This window comes from Gigantopelta aegis, chromosome 9, assembly GCF_016097555.1.
Source record: "Gigantopelta aegis isolate Gae_Host chromosome 9, Gae_host_genome, whole genome shotgun sequence".
NCBI classification, from domain to species: domain Eukaryota; kingdom Metazoa; phylum Mollusca; class Gastropoda; order Neomphalida; family Peltospiridae; genus Gigantopelta; species Gigantopelta aegis.
This window is the reverse complement of record NC_054707.1, coordinates 4,902,408-4,921,530: the sequence shown is the minus strand read 5'-3', so window position 1 is coordinate 4,921,530 and position 19,123 is coordinate 4,902,408. Positions and strand designations below refer to the sequence as shown.

The 19,123-nt window shown below is 39.4% G+C and overlaps 1 protein-coding gene across 2 annotated transcripts; it reads left to right on the top strand.

The window, feature by feature from the left end:
- The first annotated feature begins 2,820 nt into the window (after positions 1 to 2,820).
- LOC121380386 lies at positions 2,821 to 18,811 on the top strand. 2 transcript variants are annotated; one of them, XM_041509175.1, is made up of 4 exons: positions 2,821 to 2,877; positions 15,530 to 15,670; positions 16,541 to 16,735; positions 18,701 to 18,811. In XM_041509175.1, exons 1-3 carry the CDS (start codon positions 2,857 to 2,859, stop codon positions 16,709 to 16,711), a joined length of 333 nt encoding a protein of 110 aa, XP_041365109.1. In that variant the 5' UTR covers positions 2,821 to 2,856; the 3' UTR covers positions 16,712 to 16,735; positions 18,701 to 18,811. The 2 variants fall into 2 exon arrangements, 1 of the variants encoding a protein (XP_041365109.1); XR_005958926.1 differs by having other exon boundaries at positions 2,862 to 2,995.
- Positions 18,812 to 19,123: the final 312 nt, after the last annotated feature.

The following is a 19,123-nucleotide window of genomic DNA, read 5'->3' as shown; positions in this document are numbered from 1 at the left end:
TTGTCACTCACCTGACATTCCTTTACCTGCCACGAGCTGCACAGGCCACGCACTCATCTGCTTTAATCTTACGCTGGAATAATTGGTGAGTTATATTTCTACTTTTCTAATTCACTTTTACGATTTTACTAACATACATAAAGTACAGTTTATAAATTACAAATAAGGTTTAAATAAATAACTACTTCAATTAACATTTACTTTGATAAAGGAATAAACTGAATTAATGTGAGTGTTAGAATTTGGGCGTGGCACTTACATTGCAACAAATGAATATTCCTATAGCCAAGCCATAATTAAATGAGTTATTGTTTTAGAAATGTATGTGAATATTGTGTATAATAAATTAGAATGGTATTAGCTTTATTTTACTTGTTTCTCGTAGACGTTTCGACGGTTTTTGGTGTTACCGCCCTAAAGCCCACAGCTAAAGGTACTGGTATTTCAGTGTCTAGGTAACCGTATCACCTGAGGATAATGTTTCGTGTATGTTACTTTTATTTTATTATACTATATATCGCCATATGTGCTGTAAATAATGATTTAAGATTATCTGCGATTGATTAATGTTCAGTCGTTTAACGTACGGTAATTCGGTATGTGTATTATGTATATTTGATGCTTACTGGTGCGATCTTAAATATTGCTCAGTGTATGGTTGTATATCTTTTGTTGTGTTGAAAATGGGCAGAATTTTGAAAATAGCAATTAGTAAAAAGTTAATAGAATAAAAAAAAATAAAAAAAATTACAAGCCAAAAAAAGAAGAAGAATTGACTGCTCGGCCTAATATTTATATAATTTGGAGCATTTTAGAAGGACAGTCCAAAAATAAATAAGAGAAAGAAGAGAGGATCGGACTATTTAATAATATAAAAAAAAAGAGAAGTAATTTCGACATAAAATTTTGAACGAAAGTCGGTAGGAGTTTCCTTTGGCACTGTCACGTATAAAGAACATTATAAATACTTATCATAGAGAGTTAGGGTTAGGGTTAGGGTTAGTGACAGTGCCAAAGGAAAGTCCTTCCCGAAAGTCTAAATGTTTAAAGTCCGATATATATGTCCACGTGAGTGGCCTCGTTAAGGCCGTTGGAGGTTGGTCTACGGCGAACCAATGAGCGGAGAGCCGGCAAAGGCGGGGATGAAGTGCTTCCATCTCTGGTCGGCGAGGATGGTTATAACACTCCGGTAGTCGTTGCCGAAAAGGGCCTTGACGATCCTGTGGATGGTGTGGCTATCCATCTCTCTAACCAGGACCGCTTGTCGGTAGACTCCTTCTCGGCGCTGAGTTAGTACCAACCCCGTCTTGCCGGCTGTAGATTTGATGGTGTGTAGCTCGTAAACGCTTCCATCAGGCAGTTGTTTCAGTTCTGGTTTCACTAGTCCGCCTAGCCCGAGTACTCTGACTGTAAGAGAGCTAGACGGACATTTGGACATAAACACGCTCTCATTACAGTCAGAGACCAACCCATGTCTTTTTTTGGCAATTCCTGACTACCAAACGGTAGGCAACGAGTCCCGCTCTAATACCACAACAATCCTATGTTTGACGTCAAATACCTTTACATCAATAATTTTCGAGTTAAGTGATACCAAAGAATCCACATATTAATCACTAATACACATACTACAGAAAGAAACCCGACAGCACCCACATTCAGCTACGCTTCGTGACACTCCGTCGCAACAATTACAAAGCTCGGCGATCTATTTCGAGACTGGGCGATTCCGCCTTGTGCAGCAGTTACAGGGGTCGTCTCATAAGAGGAGGCAGTACGTAGCACATACTTTTGCCGTATCCTGTCGATAACACCCCAAATGTATCCTTCAAATTCAAAATGGAATCAATAATGTGTAATTGTTTTGGTTTAATGACGTAATGAAATCCAAATTCATCCAAAACGGCATTAGCCAACTCTTCCATGTTGTAACTTCGCTTGATATGAGACGGCCCCTGTAACTGCTGAACAAGGCGGAATCGCCCAGTGCGCGATCACGTGGTCTACGTCTCGAAATAGATCGCCGAGCTTTGCAATTGTTGCGACGGAGTGTCACGAAGCGTAGCTGGATGTGGGTGCTGTCGGGTTTCTTTCTGTAGTAAGTGTATTAGTGATTAATATCCGTTTGGTAGTCAGGAATTGCCAAAAAAAGACATAGGTTGGTCTCTGACTGTAATGAGAGCGTGTTTATGTCCAAATGTCCGTCTAGCTCTCTTACAGTCAGAGTACTCGGGCTATAGTCCGCCCATCAGTGATGCAGGATTCGAGGTGTCCCCCTGCACGAACTTCAGGAAGCAGGACCTGATTTTCCCGATATTAACTTTCCAGACGGCTTCCGAGTCGGAGGGGGACGGTGCTTGTGAAGGTGGAGGCCGGGACTTGTCAGGGTGGTCGCTCGGCTGAGCGACGGCCTTCCTCTTTCCAACGGCGGCTGATCGGGCCGGTGGCTTGACGACTGGCAGTACCGGGGATACCGGCCAGTTCTGTCTAGACCACGTAGTGGTCGGCGATGGAGGGCCTTTACGGGGTGTCTCACACATCGCGGTGTTGAGTCTGTCCCTCTCGGTGGTCGACGGTTCCGGCGTAGCAGGTTTCCTCGACTCAGGCTGGGCTGGGGGCGGCCTCGCAGAAGGGACCACCTCTGGCGGTTGAGCCGCCAGTTTTGGTCCCCCCCCCCCCCCCCGTGCCGTTCCTGGCGCGCTTTTCCTCTTCCTCCATCTCATCCTTCTGTTCTGTACGATCGCGTCGCTGTACACCAAAGTCACGTGACCCGGTGTAAGTGACACGTTATTCAAGTAGCTTCCCGTAACGCGTAAGAGTCCCCCCAGGTGGGAGTTGGGGGTAACTCGAAAGTACATGGCGGGCGAGACGTCTGTCGTAAGTTAGCTTGGAAGTGGTGTGATTTGACATTAACTGATGTGAACAGAATAATTTGTGAACATTTTTATTTTTATGTGCTAAATATTGTGATAAGTTAATGCAAGTTTGTGATGACGTGAGTAACACATTTTATTTTTAAAGACTTTGGATGGTTTATATTTAATTTGATTTTTGTTTTCTTTGCTACTTTAATAATTAGACTTTATTGTTCTAAATATTTTTTGTTGTTGCTTACAAATTTAATTGCTTTGGGGTTTTTTGTTTACATCTTTAATTTATTTATTTTGTTTAGTTTTGTTTTGTTAGTTTTGTCTATTTTGTTCATATACTTTTAGAAAAAAGGTACATATTTTATATATTTGGTTTTGTTTTTGATCATCTGTCTTTGTTTACATATTTAATTTTTCCATGTGTTTTGGTTTTGATTAAATGTTTTGTTAATTATTTGTAAACACTGCAGTTTAAAAAAAAATTCTATAACAAAAGTTTAAATTCTGTTATTATTTTTTTAGCATAGTTTCATATTTATTAATTCCATTTATTTTTATTAACTAGTTAACTTGCTTGAATAATTTAATTTGATTGTCGTTATTTAGTTTGGTTGATTTATTTGTTTCACTTGGTTGTTTAATTTGGTTAACTTGATTGAATTTTTTTTTTTGACTTCATTATTTTATTTAGTTGGTTAACCTGATTGAATTATTTGATTTGATTGATTTGTTTAGTTATTTTAGTTTGGATTCAATATTAAGTTTGGTTGTTTTGTTTATTTTTGGTGAACTTAGGTAAACAAATTTAATTTTGTTACTTAATTTAGTTAATTTAGTTAGATAATTTAATTTTGAAATTGCATCTAGTTTATTTAATTAATTTGCTTGTTTATTTAGTAAATTTGATTGAACTATTTAATTTTAATATAGTATTTAAATAAACAAATAAATAAAATAAATAGTTATTAATTAGTATAGGTTAATCCATTTGCACAGATTTTAATTTTCTTCTTCCATCCTTTGTCTTGATTTTCTTGATGTGACGTTATTCATTTATAAACCCTTTGACATTTGACGACCAAAGACTGATGGACTGTCATTTGGGTTGGTGTTAGGTTAGAATTGTACTTGCAGCACTTGCACTTGGCACATGCACTGAACATTGATTATATTCATTGATTTGTTATTCATGTTACAGTGATTTGGCTTTACTTTTCAGATATTAGAACATTAGAAATAACACAACTAGTGTCTGTTCTTGTGTTGTGAATGTATACATGTGAATAGTTATGTTTGCAATGATGTTTAATATTTTATGCACATAGATTGTTTGATGAAATAATCAAATTTGGTATCATTGCAGGTTATTAGTTCACAGCTGGTATTTATTTCAGATCTCAGCAAGTGTTATTAAATTGTATTTTGTTGTATTGCAGGCCATTTACTCACCAGTTAGCTAGTGTTAGTAGTATACTGAATATTTGATTAGTATCATAGTTGTTTGTCAAAATGGCAGAAGCTATGAGTGTTGAGGAGATAGAAGCTTTGGCTCAGACTCTTGCTGAGATGAACTTAAAACCTAAAGCTGATAGTCCTCAGGCTTTAGTTGAATGGATGCAGCAGTATGTGGAATCACAGAACAAACAACCAAAGGAGGAAGTGAAGGCTTCTACCACTTCATATATACCACCGCTCAAAGTTTCTTACTTCTCTGGTGACCCTTCTGCAAAGGGTCATGTAGATTTTGATGTGTGGTTATATGAGGTGGAGTGTCTTTTGAAAGCAAAGTCGTTTTCATATGACGCCACTACACAAGCTGTTCGACAGTCTCTGAAGGGTGATGCTGCTCGAGTGGCGATTCGACTGGGTTCTTTAGCTAATGTGTATCAGCTGATAGACAAGCTAAAGAGTATTTATGGTATTGTAGCTTCCAGTGAAACTCTGATGTCGCAGTTTTATGATGTCAGGCAAGAGGAAGGTTAAACTGTATCAGCATGGAGTTGTCGACTTGATAACCTCATAGGTCAAGCTTTGTCCCAGGGTGAAGTACATGCAAGTGACACAGATCGTATGCTACGTTCCAGGTTTTGGCATGGACTTCGACAAGACTTGAAGGATTGTTCTGGACATAAGTTTGACACTGCGCATACCTTTGACAATTTAGTCAGAGATCCGCAGTATTGAACAGGATCGCCAGGAGCGATATCAGCCTCCACAGAGAAAACCTGTACCGGGTAAGATGGCAACAGTAAATTCTCCTGTTGAATCTTTGGATGCCTTAGCTGATATCAAAGGTATGATTAACCAGCTGAATACCAGGTTTGATCAACAAGAATCCAGGTTTAGACACATGGAGAAACAGTTAAGCCAGGATCCACCATCACGACAAACCCAGGAAAGTCGTACTGGATCTTCATACTTACAGAAGCAGAAGAATGTTCCGCCTCAGTTTAGTTATCCAGATGTGCAACCAACACGACGCCAAAGGGATCCACGTGGTATTCAGTGTTTCCGTTGCCACCAGTATGGACATATTGCAATTGGATTAGGTTAGATCATAGCCGAAGAAATTTAAACGGGAATCGACCTTAGCCGGGGAGCAGGCTACTGGTCTTTGTTGTACAAGCTCCACTAACAATACTTTTATTCCACAGGGTTTAGTTGGAGATGCCAATTAGGTTGAAGTGAAGGTGAATGATACTACATGCCGTGCTCTATTGGACACTGGTAGTACGGTTTCAACTGTCAGTAATTCTTTTTATAAGAATTCTTTACCTGGTTTGGAGTTACATTCACTTCAAGATATACTTGAGGTTGAGTGTGCTGATGGACAAAATCTTCCATATTTAGGCTATATTGAAATATCTTTATTGCTAAAGGGAAGTTCAGAGGATCAACCAATTAACTGTTTGTTTTTGGTTGTTCCAGATTCAACCTATAATTTGTCTGTACCAATTTTAATTGGGACTGTCACGGGGATCCTATAATACCCGTAACTGAATAAAACACGATTATCCAAATATGAAGTTCGTACCCCGGTCGCTTTGAATTAAACCTGGTAAACCCGTATACGTGAAGTATTTAAACAGCGCACTAGCTACAACAGATGCAGTAATCTTCCTTAAGGGACCCCTGCGTGTGCTGTAACCTCACCGTGGTGCAGGGGTGTAACATTCTCTTTGAGAATGGCCAATATAGCACAAAATTGAAGTTTTGAGTAAAATTCAGTATCCATAAAATTCTGTGATATTTGTGTTTTTGCACAGTTCTTTACACTGTTTTTGTTTAAGTCTTGAATTTTTATATTGATGTTAATCATCACTTTATTTATTTGCATTACCATAGATTGACACCCAATAGCCGATGTGTTTTTCGTGCTGGGGTGTCGTTAAACATTCATTCATTCATTCATTCATTCATTCATTCATTCATTCATTCATTCCTTAAGGGAATCGCCTCTGGAAAACGCGTAGTTGAGCACATAATTGTTAATAAGAATTGGTTGCCTGAACGCGTTTTCGGTAATAGCCCCACGACATCTATCAATACTTTTGAAAAGGCTTCCCCAACTATGGGAACCTTCTGCAGGGGATAGGGAGGAATTAGCTGATTTGGTTTCCCCACAACCTGACACATGACATGACATGACGTACAATGCTTACTGACATCTGCAAACATTCCCTTCCAATAAAACTCTGAGGCAAGTTTACTATGAGTCTTATTCCGCCCTAAGTGGCCAGCAAACACGTCATCATGTGCTAACAATAACAACGACGGACGGTACTTAGAGGGCACCACAATTCTACATCTTGTCACACATTCCTCACTATCAGGCACAACCTTCTCCACACTCTTATTCATTAATACTCCATTGTCCATATAATAACCTGACATCTGATCCTCCATCTCACCCTCAGTTAACAATGTAGTGCGAGCTGCCAACAAATTTGGATCAGCCCCCTGCTCTGGGATTAACTCTTGTCTATTACAAGGTAAGTCCCCTCTATCAAACACAACTGGTTCATTTCCCCTTTACGGGAGGTCAACGGGTTCTACCACATTTAGTTCCTTAGTTGACTTATCTACCATTTTACTGATAACCTCATCCACTCCAATTTCATGGCTCACACACGTATCAGACAAATCACAATTTTTCTCTGGGTCTCGTGCTACCCTTCTGGCCATAGCCCTAGTCATTACACACGCAGGATATCTAATCTCATCAACCTCACACTCTTCTATGGGTAAAGGGCTGTCTTCAATTAACAACTGGTCAACTTGCGGCTGGCAACACTGACTAGTCAAATCGTTACCCAACAAAACTCCTATGTTTTCAAAAGGCAAGTCCTTCACAACACCCATAATGACTGGTCCCGTCACAAACTTCGAACACAAGAAAACGTTATGTAACCGGACAACCATATTTCCCCCAGTAACTGAGGTTAAGGCCAAACTACGTCCTGTATCTGAATTTTCAATACCAGCTAAACACTCTCACGTTATAAGCGACTGGCTACACCCTGTATCTCGATAGATTGATATTGCCTTAGGACACAACTCTTGTTTCACATCACAAACCATACCAGTGGACACATACGGGTTTACCTTCTCTGCCATGGGACTAACCAATAACTTTCTCGCTAACGGAGCTGACCTCACTAAACCGACCACTTGCGCATTATCGCGTTTCCTTTTAAAACAGTCTCCGACAAGATGGTTATCCTTTTTACAGTAACTGCAATGTAATGCAGGTTTATCCTTACTTTGCCCACCAGGTGCATTCCTTGCCTGACTAGCTGACCAACTAGATGACTCTCCCCGATAGTTACTTTCCCGGGGAAAACCTGGCTGAAATTTCTTATCACCCTGTTGTATAGAGCTACCCTGTACTGCCTGAGCTTTGTGTATTAACACGTACTCATCTGCCGCTATGCCTGCATCCTCTATCTTTTTGATATCACGATCCTCTAAATGAATACGTAAGCTAACTGGTAATCCATTTTTAATGTCCTGTAAGATCAACAATTCCCGTAACTCGGTATATGACCCTACCTGATGAGAAATCACCCATTTATCAAACATCCCTGCTTTCTTAGCCACAAACTCACTATAAGACTGACCCTGCGTTTTTTTCAACTCGCTATACCGTAAACGATAATCCTCAGGTCGTAACTCGTAAGCCCTCAACACTGCAGCCTTAACTAGGTCGTACTGACTTGCTCGCTCATCACTCATTGAATTATAAGCTACGCTAGCCTTCCCCTTAAACGTAAACACAGCTAACAATGTTCACTTAGACTGCGGCTAATTTAGCTGCTTAGCGGCCCGTTCAAAAAGTTGAAAGAACATATCTACCTCCTGGTCGTCAAATACAGGCACTGATATATAAGCCTCCGACATGTTAAACCCATTTCCTGCCTCCCGTCTATTTCCTTCAGTATTCAACTTTAACTCATGTTCCACTTTTAATTTTACTAACTGGAATTCTCTATCCATATCTCTCTCTTTCTGTTTCTCTCTCTCTGGGTCTGTCTCGCTCGCTCGCTCGCTCACTCTCTCTCTCTCTCTCTCTCTCTCTCTCTCTCTCTCTCTCTCTCTCTCTCTCTCTCTCTCTCTCTCTCTCTCTCTCTCTCTCTCTCTCTCTCTCTCTCTCTCCTCTCTATCTAATGCATGTTCTTCTCTTTCGTACTCAAGTTTTTTAAAAGCTAACTGTTGTTCCACACTTAACTCGTTTATCTCTATCTCTGGAACAATCTCACTGTCTTCCAGAACAGGCCTATCACCAAAAACTTCCTGCATAATAATTGTCTTTATATCACCTAATGTTTTAGCTGATGTTAAATCTATTTCTCGCTCACTCGCGATTTCAACTAATTCGGCCTTACGTGCTCGCTTAATCTCCACTACACTGAGCGTAGGCCTATCCAGCAAATTCTTATCCATATTTAGGTATGACGCACTTATTTTTTTTTCTAGTGAACAACGTTGCTACTTCTAGTTAATTTGTAAAAATAATTTATAAAGCCCCCATTTACAAACAATACTTTTTAAATATGCATGTCCCGTTTCAGATCTGGGATCAGCGCCCCAATTTTTACTCCTGTCACGGGGATCCTATAATACCCGTAACTGAATAAAACACGATTATCCAAATATCTCTCCTAACTGTATATCTATTAGATCTCTCTGTATCGGGCAGTCTAATACCCAAGTGGCTCGGCTCTAGGTATAATCAGAGATAAGATCTTATATAAATATATATATATACTACTCAAAAGAATTTAAGGGTCAAAAATTTATAACCAAATAAGTTTCAGAGTGTATTAGATTGATGATGTAAACTACACCAATTTTTTTTTTTATTGTTCCATATTTACAAAAAACCACAAATAAACGTCACTGTATACAAGAAAATCACATGACATGCTGTCAAAGTTGAAGGTTGTCAAACATGGATTTTACACATTAGAACATTCGTTTAATAGTGTGTGAATCCACCCCTGGCGCGAATACACTCGACACATCGTTGCCTCATGCTGTTGATCAGACGTCTGAAGAACTCTTGGGGGATGGCCTGCCACTCTGCCATAAGAAGTTGACCCAGATCATGAAGGTTGGCCGGAGGGGCATAGTTATCCCGAACTCTCCTGCCTAATTCGTCCCAGGCGTTCTCTATTGGGGCCAAGTCAGGCGAATATGCTGGCCAATCCATCCTGGCGATACCTTGTTGTCTGAGAAAGTCCGTTACCACCCTGGCGCGGTGGGGTCTGGCATTGTCATCCTGCAGAACTGCCCCGCCGCCAGTCTGCTGAAGGCCTGGGAGAACCAACGACCGGATAATCTCATTCAGATAGCGGATTCCATTCAGATTGCCATCCACCACATAGAGGGGGGTCCTGTGGTGGATAGAGATGCTGCCCCACACCATGACGCTGCCACCACCGAACCGGTGACGTTGTCTAACGTTAACGTCAGCGATGCGCTCCCCAGGACGTCTGTAGACACGAACCCGACCTTCGTTGAACTGGAGACTAAACCTGGACTCATCAGTGAACATCACTCGACCCCACTGAACACGTTGCCACCACAGATGAAGCGTGCACCAGTGACGTCTGGCCGTTCTGTGACGTGGTAGGAGTAGTGGTCGAACAGCCTGGCGACGGCAGCGTAGATTATTTACTCTCAGACGATTGCGTATGGTTTGATCAGACACTCGAGTTCCAGTCGCAGTCCGCAGATTGTCACGTAATCGGCGTGCAGTGGTTGTGCGTTGACGTAGCGCCATATTGGTGATGTAGCGGTCCTCTCTGTGTAGTGCTTCGGGGTCTTCCCGAACGTGGACGATTTCGAACAGAATTCGTTGCTTGGTACCGTTGCTACAGTCGCCCAACGACACTCTGACTGACACCAAGTCTCAGAGCAACATTTCTTTGCGTATTGCCAACCTGAAGCCAAGCAATAGCCCTTCCTCGATCTTCGATAGTCAGTTGAAGTCGTACCATGTCGAATTTGGAGTGTGCACCGTACACGAACGCAAGCTCCAATTATACGAAATTCAGCATTGGGAACATGGAATACACGTGCAAAGCGTGCAAATGAAGCGCTTTGTGAAAAATCAAGTTATGGGCTCTTAGCAGACCTTTTCGCTTTCGCCCTAATTTACGTGCAAATGTAGGCATGTTTTCGCCATTAGAACTAGTCGACAGTGTCAATGACAGTGGATTTTAATTCATTTATGGGTTGCTTAGACCCACTTTCGTCAAAATGGAACAATACCATGCGTGACACTATGGTCTAGCTAATATAATTGACATTCAGAAAATAATGTCGAAAATATCGTCTGACCCTTAAATTCTTTTGAGTAGTACACAACAAAACACAGTACACTTTGGAATTTGTATTAACACTACGCTGACAAATGTACTTGCCGTAGTAGTTAATTAACAACAACAACATAATAACAACCCAGAACTAATCACTTAATTAGTTAATCACTAGGTGTCTAGTTTACACAATATTCTAATCACTTCACCGTGATACAACACTCACACGTGTGATAATTGAGAAACGCTGCCAGGGGAACTTAATTAATAAAGGAATTACAACTCTATTCCTAACTGGTTAATTTGTAATTAACCCTTAACTACTCATTCTGTAACCTTGTAATACAGAATTAATACTGGTACCTATCACAATAAAGACAATAACCTACAGTTTACCTAGGTCCTCTAGTATGACCGGCTAAGCTGTATATTACCAAATACTCGTATACAAATATTAGAACAGTGAAGCCTACAATTTACTTCGTCAGATTACCGGAAACACTGTCTAAATAATATTGGTATAATACAGTATTAAAATATTTAAAGTCACATCAATCACATCAAGGTTATACAACAGAGCAGAAAAATATATTTACCACGTCCAGACGGACAAACGTTCCCCGGGAGCCTTCCAGTGTTTCTCCCCGATATATTTAAAATCCTATCTATTTATTAAAAAATCTGAGACAGCGAATATCGCCTGGGGACACAACGCGGTACGTCACCTATCATGTGATATTTCCACAACTCCCAGAGTCGGTATATTTTCTTAGAAGCCTAGACTGGTCGTCGCCTAGTTCGCTAAAGATACCCCGGTCATAAACCGCACTACCGGAGTTATTACGTAACTACTGGCCACGTGGCCTCCACACCTGGTCTAAGTGTGTATTAGGGGGTACGGTCGCGCGGAGGTATTACGTAACCAAGCTGCACACGGCCCTCTAAAACAATTAACATCGCCACAGGCGAAAAGATAAGAGCATGTTCCGTCACAGGGACAAACATCTTATCTTCTCTTTTACAAGGTTGTCGCCAGAAGTATGGAGATAAATTTCTTCAATCAGCTGATCTTCATACAGGGTATTATTTAGCCTTTAGATCCATGGTTCTCCAGCAGAAGGAGCTGTCTCGGATGAAGGGTCGACTTTGTCTTGTTAGGTGCGCTGAGACACATGATGTAGCTGTTGGGCCAAATTCAACCATACTACTGAGAGGCTATATGGACAAGAGATTGCCATTTCGAGATTCTTGTGCCGTTTTACAGGCATGTAACAAGTCAGCGGTTTCAGATCTTGAAATTACACCAAGTGTCGTGCAATACAGGTACAGACACAACCGGGAAATAGATGTTCAGCTGTCTAATACAACAACCCGGACGGTAGTGATAGCACCGATAGCTGTAATCTGCGAGCTGCAACCAGTCACCATTGAAGACGAAGCTTTAGAAGAATTTAGTCTTGATGCATCACATCTTTCTAAAGTTATTTTGTCGACTGACATTTCCAAAGACGAACTGGAACAAGGAAGACAACTCATTTTAGAGTATAAAGATATCTTTTCCAGGGGTGATGACGACATTGGATTCTGTTCACATGTTAAACACCGAATTGATTTGACAAATGAGACTCCATTCAAGATTCCTCATCGCCGAATTCCACCTTCGATGTTTGAAGAAGTGAAGCAACACTTGAAACAACTTCTGGCTTGTGGGATAATTAGAAGGTCTTTTAGTCCCTGGGCTTCACCTGTGGTCATAGCCAGGAAACCTGATGGTAGTCTACGCATGTGTGTAGATTACAGGATGCTCAACCAACGCACGATCAAGGACGCATATGCTTTGCCAAGAACGGAGGAAATTTTTGATCGGTTGGCAGGTTCAAAGATGTTTTCTGTCCTTGACACGAAGAGTGGTTACCACCAGGTTGAGATTTTGGAAGAGCACAAGCCTCGTACTGCCTTTACCGTTGGACCTTTGGGCTTTTATGAATATAATCAAATGGGATTCGGATTAACCAACAGCCCAGCTACCTATCAACGTTTGATGGAAGACTGCCTAGGGGATTTGCATTTTGATATTTGTATGATTTTCATAGATGATCTGATTATTTTTTCAGACACCTACGAGGAACATATTACCAGATTGAAACGTGTTTTTCAAAGACTTCGAGAGAATGGTTTAAAACTGTCTCCGCAGAAATGTAAACTCTTTCAGTCTGAGGTGAAATATCTAGGACACATCGTCTCTGGTTATTATCACTAAAATAGTCGGATTGACAGAAGTTCTGTCGGCCAGTAGACCGTAGACAAAGGGGTCATGCGGGCGTCGTCCGCTAAAAAACGTTTGCCCCTAGAATCTGCGCTTGATGCGCGGTCGGTCTGGGATCGATCCCCGTCGGTGTGCCCATTGAGTTATTTCTCGTTCCATTCAGTGCACCACAATTGGTATATCAAAGGCTGTGGTATGTGCTATCCTGTTTGTGGGATAGTGCATATGAAAGATCCCTTGCTGCTAATGGAAAAATGTAGCGGGTTTTCTCTCTAAGACTATATGTCGGAGTTATCAAATGCTCGACATCCACTAGCCGATGATTAATAAATCAATGTGCTCTAGTGGTGTCGGTAGAGCGCTCTCATTGTAGGATAGAACCACCTCAAAGGACCCATTCTCTAACCTTTTTTTTTGCGTTCCAACCAGTTCCCAAAAACTGGTTTATCAAAGGCCGTGGTATGTGCTGTACATAAAAGATCCCTTGCTGCTAATAGAAAAATGAAGCGGGTTTCCTAAGACACTGTGTCAAAACATACCAAATGTTTGACATCTAATAGCTGATGATGAATAAATCAATTTGCTCTAGTGGTGTCGTTGAACAAAACAAACTTTTACTTTTTAACGCTAATAAGATATAAAACTATACACGATCGTCCGGCATTACATCTGATTCAGCAATATTTCTTTTTATTATTAGCTCGTTATGTATTGATTGATATCACTCAGGCTGTAGATGACTTTCGGGAGAGTCTGTTCCACTGCATGTGTTTCATGAATATGTTTCTTATTTTGCTACTGACCGTGTTATTATTGCCCGATTCTGACGGGTTCGACCTGAGCAATTTACTTAAACGGGTACGACCAAGTAGGCCCCGGGCCCCGGAGCGGACGAAACCGCAGTTGTTTGTGCCTCTCAGAGGAAAGATGAAATGGGAAATGACCAGCCCGCCCACCACCCCACCTACAACAGAACCTACAACGGAACCTACAACACTGGTAAGACTTTAGAGATCAACGTTATCATGTTTGTGATTTTAAAATTGCCTGTTTTAAAATATGATGATTTATTTTGCCCTACAAAAGCATAATGCTGATGCCACAATTAAAACAAATGCAACCTGAAAACGTTTGAATGAAATACCGAATTATTCTTCCAAAAGGGTGTAGGGCCTAATAATCATTAAAATTTAACATTTGTTATTTGTGTCAGATTTTTTTTTTTTTTTTAAATTAAACGGATCATTTCACTTTTTTTCTTTGTTTTGTTTGTTACCGATAGTTTGTTTATTTTTGAATAATAGTTTAATGCGCAACACATTTTTATTTTATTTTGCATTGTGCATAATCATTTTATTAAAAAACTGGAGAAAATAGTAATGAAGAAAAACAGTGAAGTACAATATGTTTTAAGGGCCATATCTGATTTTCACTTGATCTCCTGCCCCTCGCCCCTTTGTGTCCAAGATAATGTCATTATTGAAGGTGATTTCAGACCTTTGTGTCCAAGATAATGTCATTATTCCAGGTGATTTCAGACCTTTGTGTCCAAGATAATGTCATTATTCCAGGTGATTTCACTATTTTTCTGTGTACAATAACACAACAAACCATTCCTTTTTCTTTACCTTCATTTCTTTTCTTTTTGTCTTAAGAAATTCTAATGTTTGAATTACCATGTCTTTTTCATGTTGACTGTTTAAATAAAATGTTATAAAATGCCGGCTTTAGCCTGTTGGCAAAAGTTAGTTTGTATTGTTTAACGACACCACTAGATCACATTGATTTATTAATCGTCAGCTATTGGATGTCAAACATTTGGTAATTCTGACATATAGTCCCAGAGAGGAAGTCTGCTACATATTTCCATTAGTAGCAAGGTATCTTTTATATCCCACAGACAGGATAGGACATACCACGGCCTTTGATAAGCCAGTCGTGATGCATTGGCTGGAACGAGCAATTGCCCAACTGGCCTTGTTAGCCATTTCATGGAAAAGGTTACTAAAAGCGGCGCTTCAACTATTATGTATTTCAAAAAGTGGCATTTTGCATGCCTCCACCCCCATGCAACGTTTTGTATCGCTAAGACTACACCCTCTAAAATTACCTAACGCTTAATTTGATACAATTTGACAAATATTACTGGATTTTTTATTTTCTGTTATATTTGTTTGGTTTGTTAATAAATAAAACAAATAACACCACATTTTATTTTACAAATAAAATGAAACAATTGTTTTGTTTTTAAAAACAATACGTAACTCCTGACAACTCTCTTCCAAAATGTTTTCTAACTCCTGACAAATACTCCCTCTCCCAAAACGTTTCGTAACGCATCACATGCTACCCCCACCCCAGAGGGTTACGTAATTGTTGAACGGCCCGAAACTTTAATACACTGTACATAGTTCGGGATCTTGATAATCAGCAGGCTAACTTATTATTTTGACCTAATAAATAAATATGTATAAATAAAATAATAATAATAAATAAATAAATAAATAAAACAATAAATAAATAAATAAAACATCAAGAACAAAAGTACAGCTCAGACCGACTTGTTTCAGGTCAACCCTACACCGGGACCAACGTCAGGTATTGGTCTAAATATCACAGAGTGCAACAAAGTCTTTCTCCCCGAATTTGTCGCCATCTTGTCTAACAATTCGTTTGGTCAGGCAGTTCTTGATCATCTCGGCATTCACCAGGTATGCATTATTAACGTCAGCACAATTTCTTTCATCAACCCCTGCATTTGCCACGCCAATCGGCAATGCCTGGAGATTGCCGTGGGTTTTTTTTTTTTTTTTTTTTTTTTTTTTTTAAATTCTCCACGGTACTTTTTTGCTATGGTTTATATTTGCTTTTTTTCCTCAGCGTCTTTTTTTTGCCGGTGAATTTTTTTTAATTGCATGGATTGTTTCACTGCAAACAAAAGCCAAAAATCGCATTCTGGAAAATAATACCAGGATTTGCAGTTATGAGGTTCCATCCACACAGATGTTGTTCATTCTTGATAGTATTTTTTTGTTGTTGTTTTTTGCTTTTTGCACTTTCTCCCCTATCATCACCACAAAATTATATACTTGCCACAAAAAAGTAAGCAATATCAGTTTGTGTTTTCCTAAATGATATAAATTTCTTTTAACAATATCAATTTTATACCATACAGAAACCACCCCAAAATTTAACAAGAACGGACAACTGTCTTATTGACATTGCAATTAAAAATATATCATGTCGATTATAAATTGCTTTTTTTATATTCAGTAGTCAAGATGCATTCTCAAGATTGTATTTAATTAATGTTCACACCCTGCTGTTCTGTCACAATCACGTGGGCCCACTGTCTGAACTTTCTAATGGTTAATAGTGATTGGCGAGAGAGAAGTTTAACTGTGGTCATACCCCCACTATATCCATTTAACTGATCCCACAATAATTGTGAGCGTGAGGTAGCCATAATATGCGCTGCTCAAACCCACCCCACCTGAAAAGCGTTTCAATACCTATCCTCATCCATACCCTCAGCTGATGGCATCTTCCAACGCCAATGTGTTTTGAACTACTTGTTTCAGTCACACACTACGCCAGCGCCTGAAGACGACCCTCAATTAATTTATAACGACTGCCAGGCGGACTTCCTTCCAGACTTTGTCGCCATCTTGTCCAACAGCACCATGGGACAAGCAGTGTTGGAAAACCTGCAACAGCAAGGACTGGTTACCTTCAGATTGTCACGTGCGTAACCTGGGTAGCCATCTTGTATCCAGGTAACAACCAAGGATTACTTTATGAGCTATTTCAGAAATAAGAACGTGGTAAGAGGAGATTGGCAGAGGGAGACGGTTAAAGTTAAAATTTGTTTTATTTAACGACACCATTAGAGCACATTGATTTATTTATCAACGGCTAGAGAAATAGATATACTTAGAATCAACCACTATTTTGCCAAATACCCATTCGACTCTGCATTGTGTAAAGATACGGCCCTGATCATGTATTACAGTGTTGTCGTTTAGATTGGCTATAAAATATTTGGTAATTCTGACATATAGTCTTAGAGAGGAAATCCGCTACATGTTTTCATTAGTAGGAAGATATCTTTTATATACACCATCCCACAGACAGAATGGCACATACTTGTCGAGGTGCAGTGGCTGGAACGAGAAATAGTCCAAATGGGCCCACCGACGGATAGAGAAGGATGCAAGACGATTAGGTTTCTATATTCACAACTCGCACAACGTACGCCTATTCAAATATGTCTAGCTGATCCACCAGACATTGTTAACTCTCAACATTTCACTGTCAGTTCTAGAACTAATATAATTTTCATTTGAAAACATCAGCCCATTAATATAACTTTGAATATGTTTTGGGTCAAACGGATGGGAGTGGGCTGCATTGGAGCAGTTATTGCAAGATGTGTCCAAAAACTGAAATGATACGAACCTCTTTGAATCTGTTAAAGGGATATTCCAGAGTTTGCTGCATTGTAAGATGTTTCCGACTAATAAAATATTTCTACGATTAAACTTACATATTAAATATATTTTCTTGTTTAGAATATTAGTGTCTGTATATTCAATGTGTTTTTGGTCGTCTTAATATTTGTAAGAAGCCCAAACTGGATTTTGTCTTCAAATAATTTCATACGTACGAAAATAATCTTTTTAAAAAAAATAAAATGAAGTTTAACCTAGTACAAATATTAGAACGATCTGAAACACGTTTAATATACAGCCACTAATATTTTATACAGAAAAATATATTTGATATTTAATTACAGTCGTAAAAAAAGTCTGTTAGTCGATAACATCTTACAAATTGCAGCAAACTCAGGAATGTTCCTTTAAAGGGAATGTTGAAAAAAAAATGCTCATTTAGACTCCAAGAAAGGATGGTGACAGCGGGTTTCCTCTCTCAATATCTGTGTGGTCCTTAACCACATGTATGACGCCATATAACCGTAAATAAAATGTGTTGAGTGCGTCGCTAAATAAAACATTTCCTTCCAAGAAAGAAAAATACTATTTGTTTATCGACACTTCAACACATTTTAAAACTACGTTTATTTATACACTGTACGAAAATATCAAAATTGGGAACGTTAAACACTTTATAGCTTTCGGCACAACATATACCCAGCATGTCTGCTGTCTTCGCCAGGGGCTTGCAATTCTCTGTTGTCTTTGTAATAGCCGAAGGCTGTCGGAACGTGTTGACACATGTTTTTTTGCTTTTGCCGAAACGTTGGGAACAAAGTATGACGAAAGCGACTATAAAGTGTTTACCTACGGTTATGTGGTTTCTAGCATATGGGTATTTAGACCCTTTGTCTAAATAGTGTGAGAAGAAACATGATACCGCCAGACAGATTACTCCTATTAAGCAGTAAGACAGGGCAGCATATACCATGACCTTTGATATAACTCGTTTGGGACAAACATAAAAACACACCAAATTCGAATAATGCATGATAAAAATGTAATTTAGAATTATAAATAAGTTTAAAATTTGAACGCAATATGAAGTCGGAGACCTGTTTTATGAATGACTATGTACGTTTTTTGTTTGTCCTGTTCTATACAAAGGTACAAATAGGGCTTCGACCCCCTAGAGATTGTGTCCTCCAGATTCATTGTCACAGATAAAACGTTTATTCTGTTTTCATCGCCCACTCACATTGATATCAGTGTGTCAAGTGTATTTACTTCATCTGTTTCTATTTACAGACCATGTGCGTACACGAAGCTGGTCGAGTGGATACAACCGTATGTTGAAAACAAACACATACAGATATATACGTCATATCCAGTGCATACATTAAATATGGCAAAAACAAATATTTGCGTTTGTGTTATCGTGAGTTATGGCCTACTCTTTGTCATCTTGTTTACAGAACTGTTTCGTTTTCAACATCTGGAAAGAACCAAAATGTTGTTTACATGAAAACAATTATACAAGTGGAAAACAGTTAAGCATCCCCTATTATTTCGGCATGAGGTTTAAAAACCTCTGGGCTGGTCCCAAATATCAGTTGAGTAGAAACCAGAACATGTGCTATTTCCTGAAACAGTAATTCTTTGTCGATAAATATGGCAACACTCATGACACTGTAGTAAGTGATATTCATAATATTAGTGGACATTTCTTTG

Coding starts and splice junctions, on each gene's coding strand:
- LOC121380386 (XM_041509175.1), top strand. CDS start 2,857: ATGGCGGGCGAGACGTCTGTC. Junction 2,878..15,529: donor TGGCGGGCGAGACGTCTGTC/GTAAGTTAGCTT, acceptor GACTTGTTTCAG/GTCAACCCTACACCGGGACC. Junction 15,671..16,540: donor ATCATCTCGGCATTCACCAG/GTATGCATTATT, acceptor TACTTGTTTCAG/TCACACACTACGCCAGCGCC.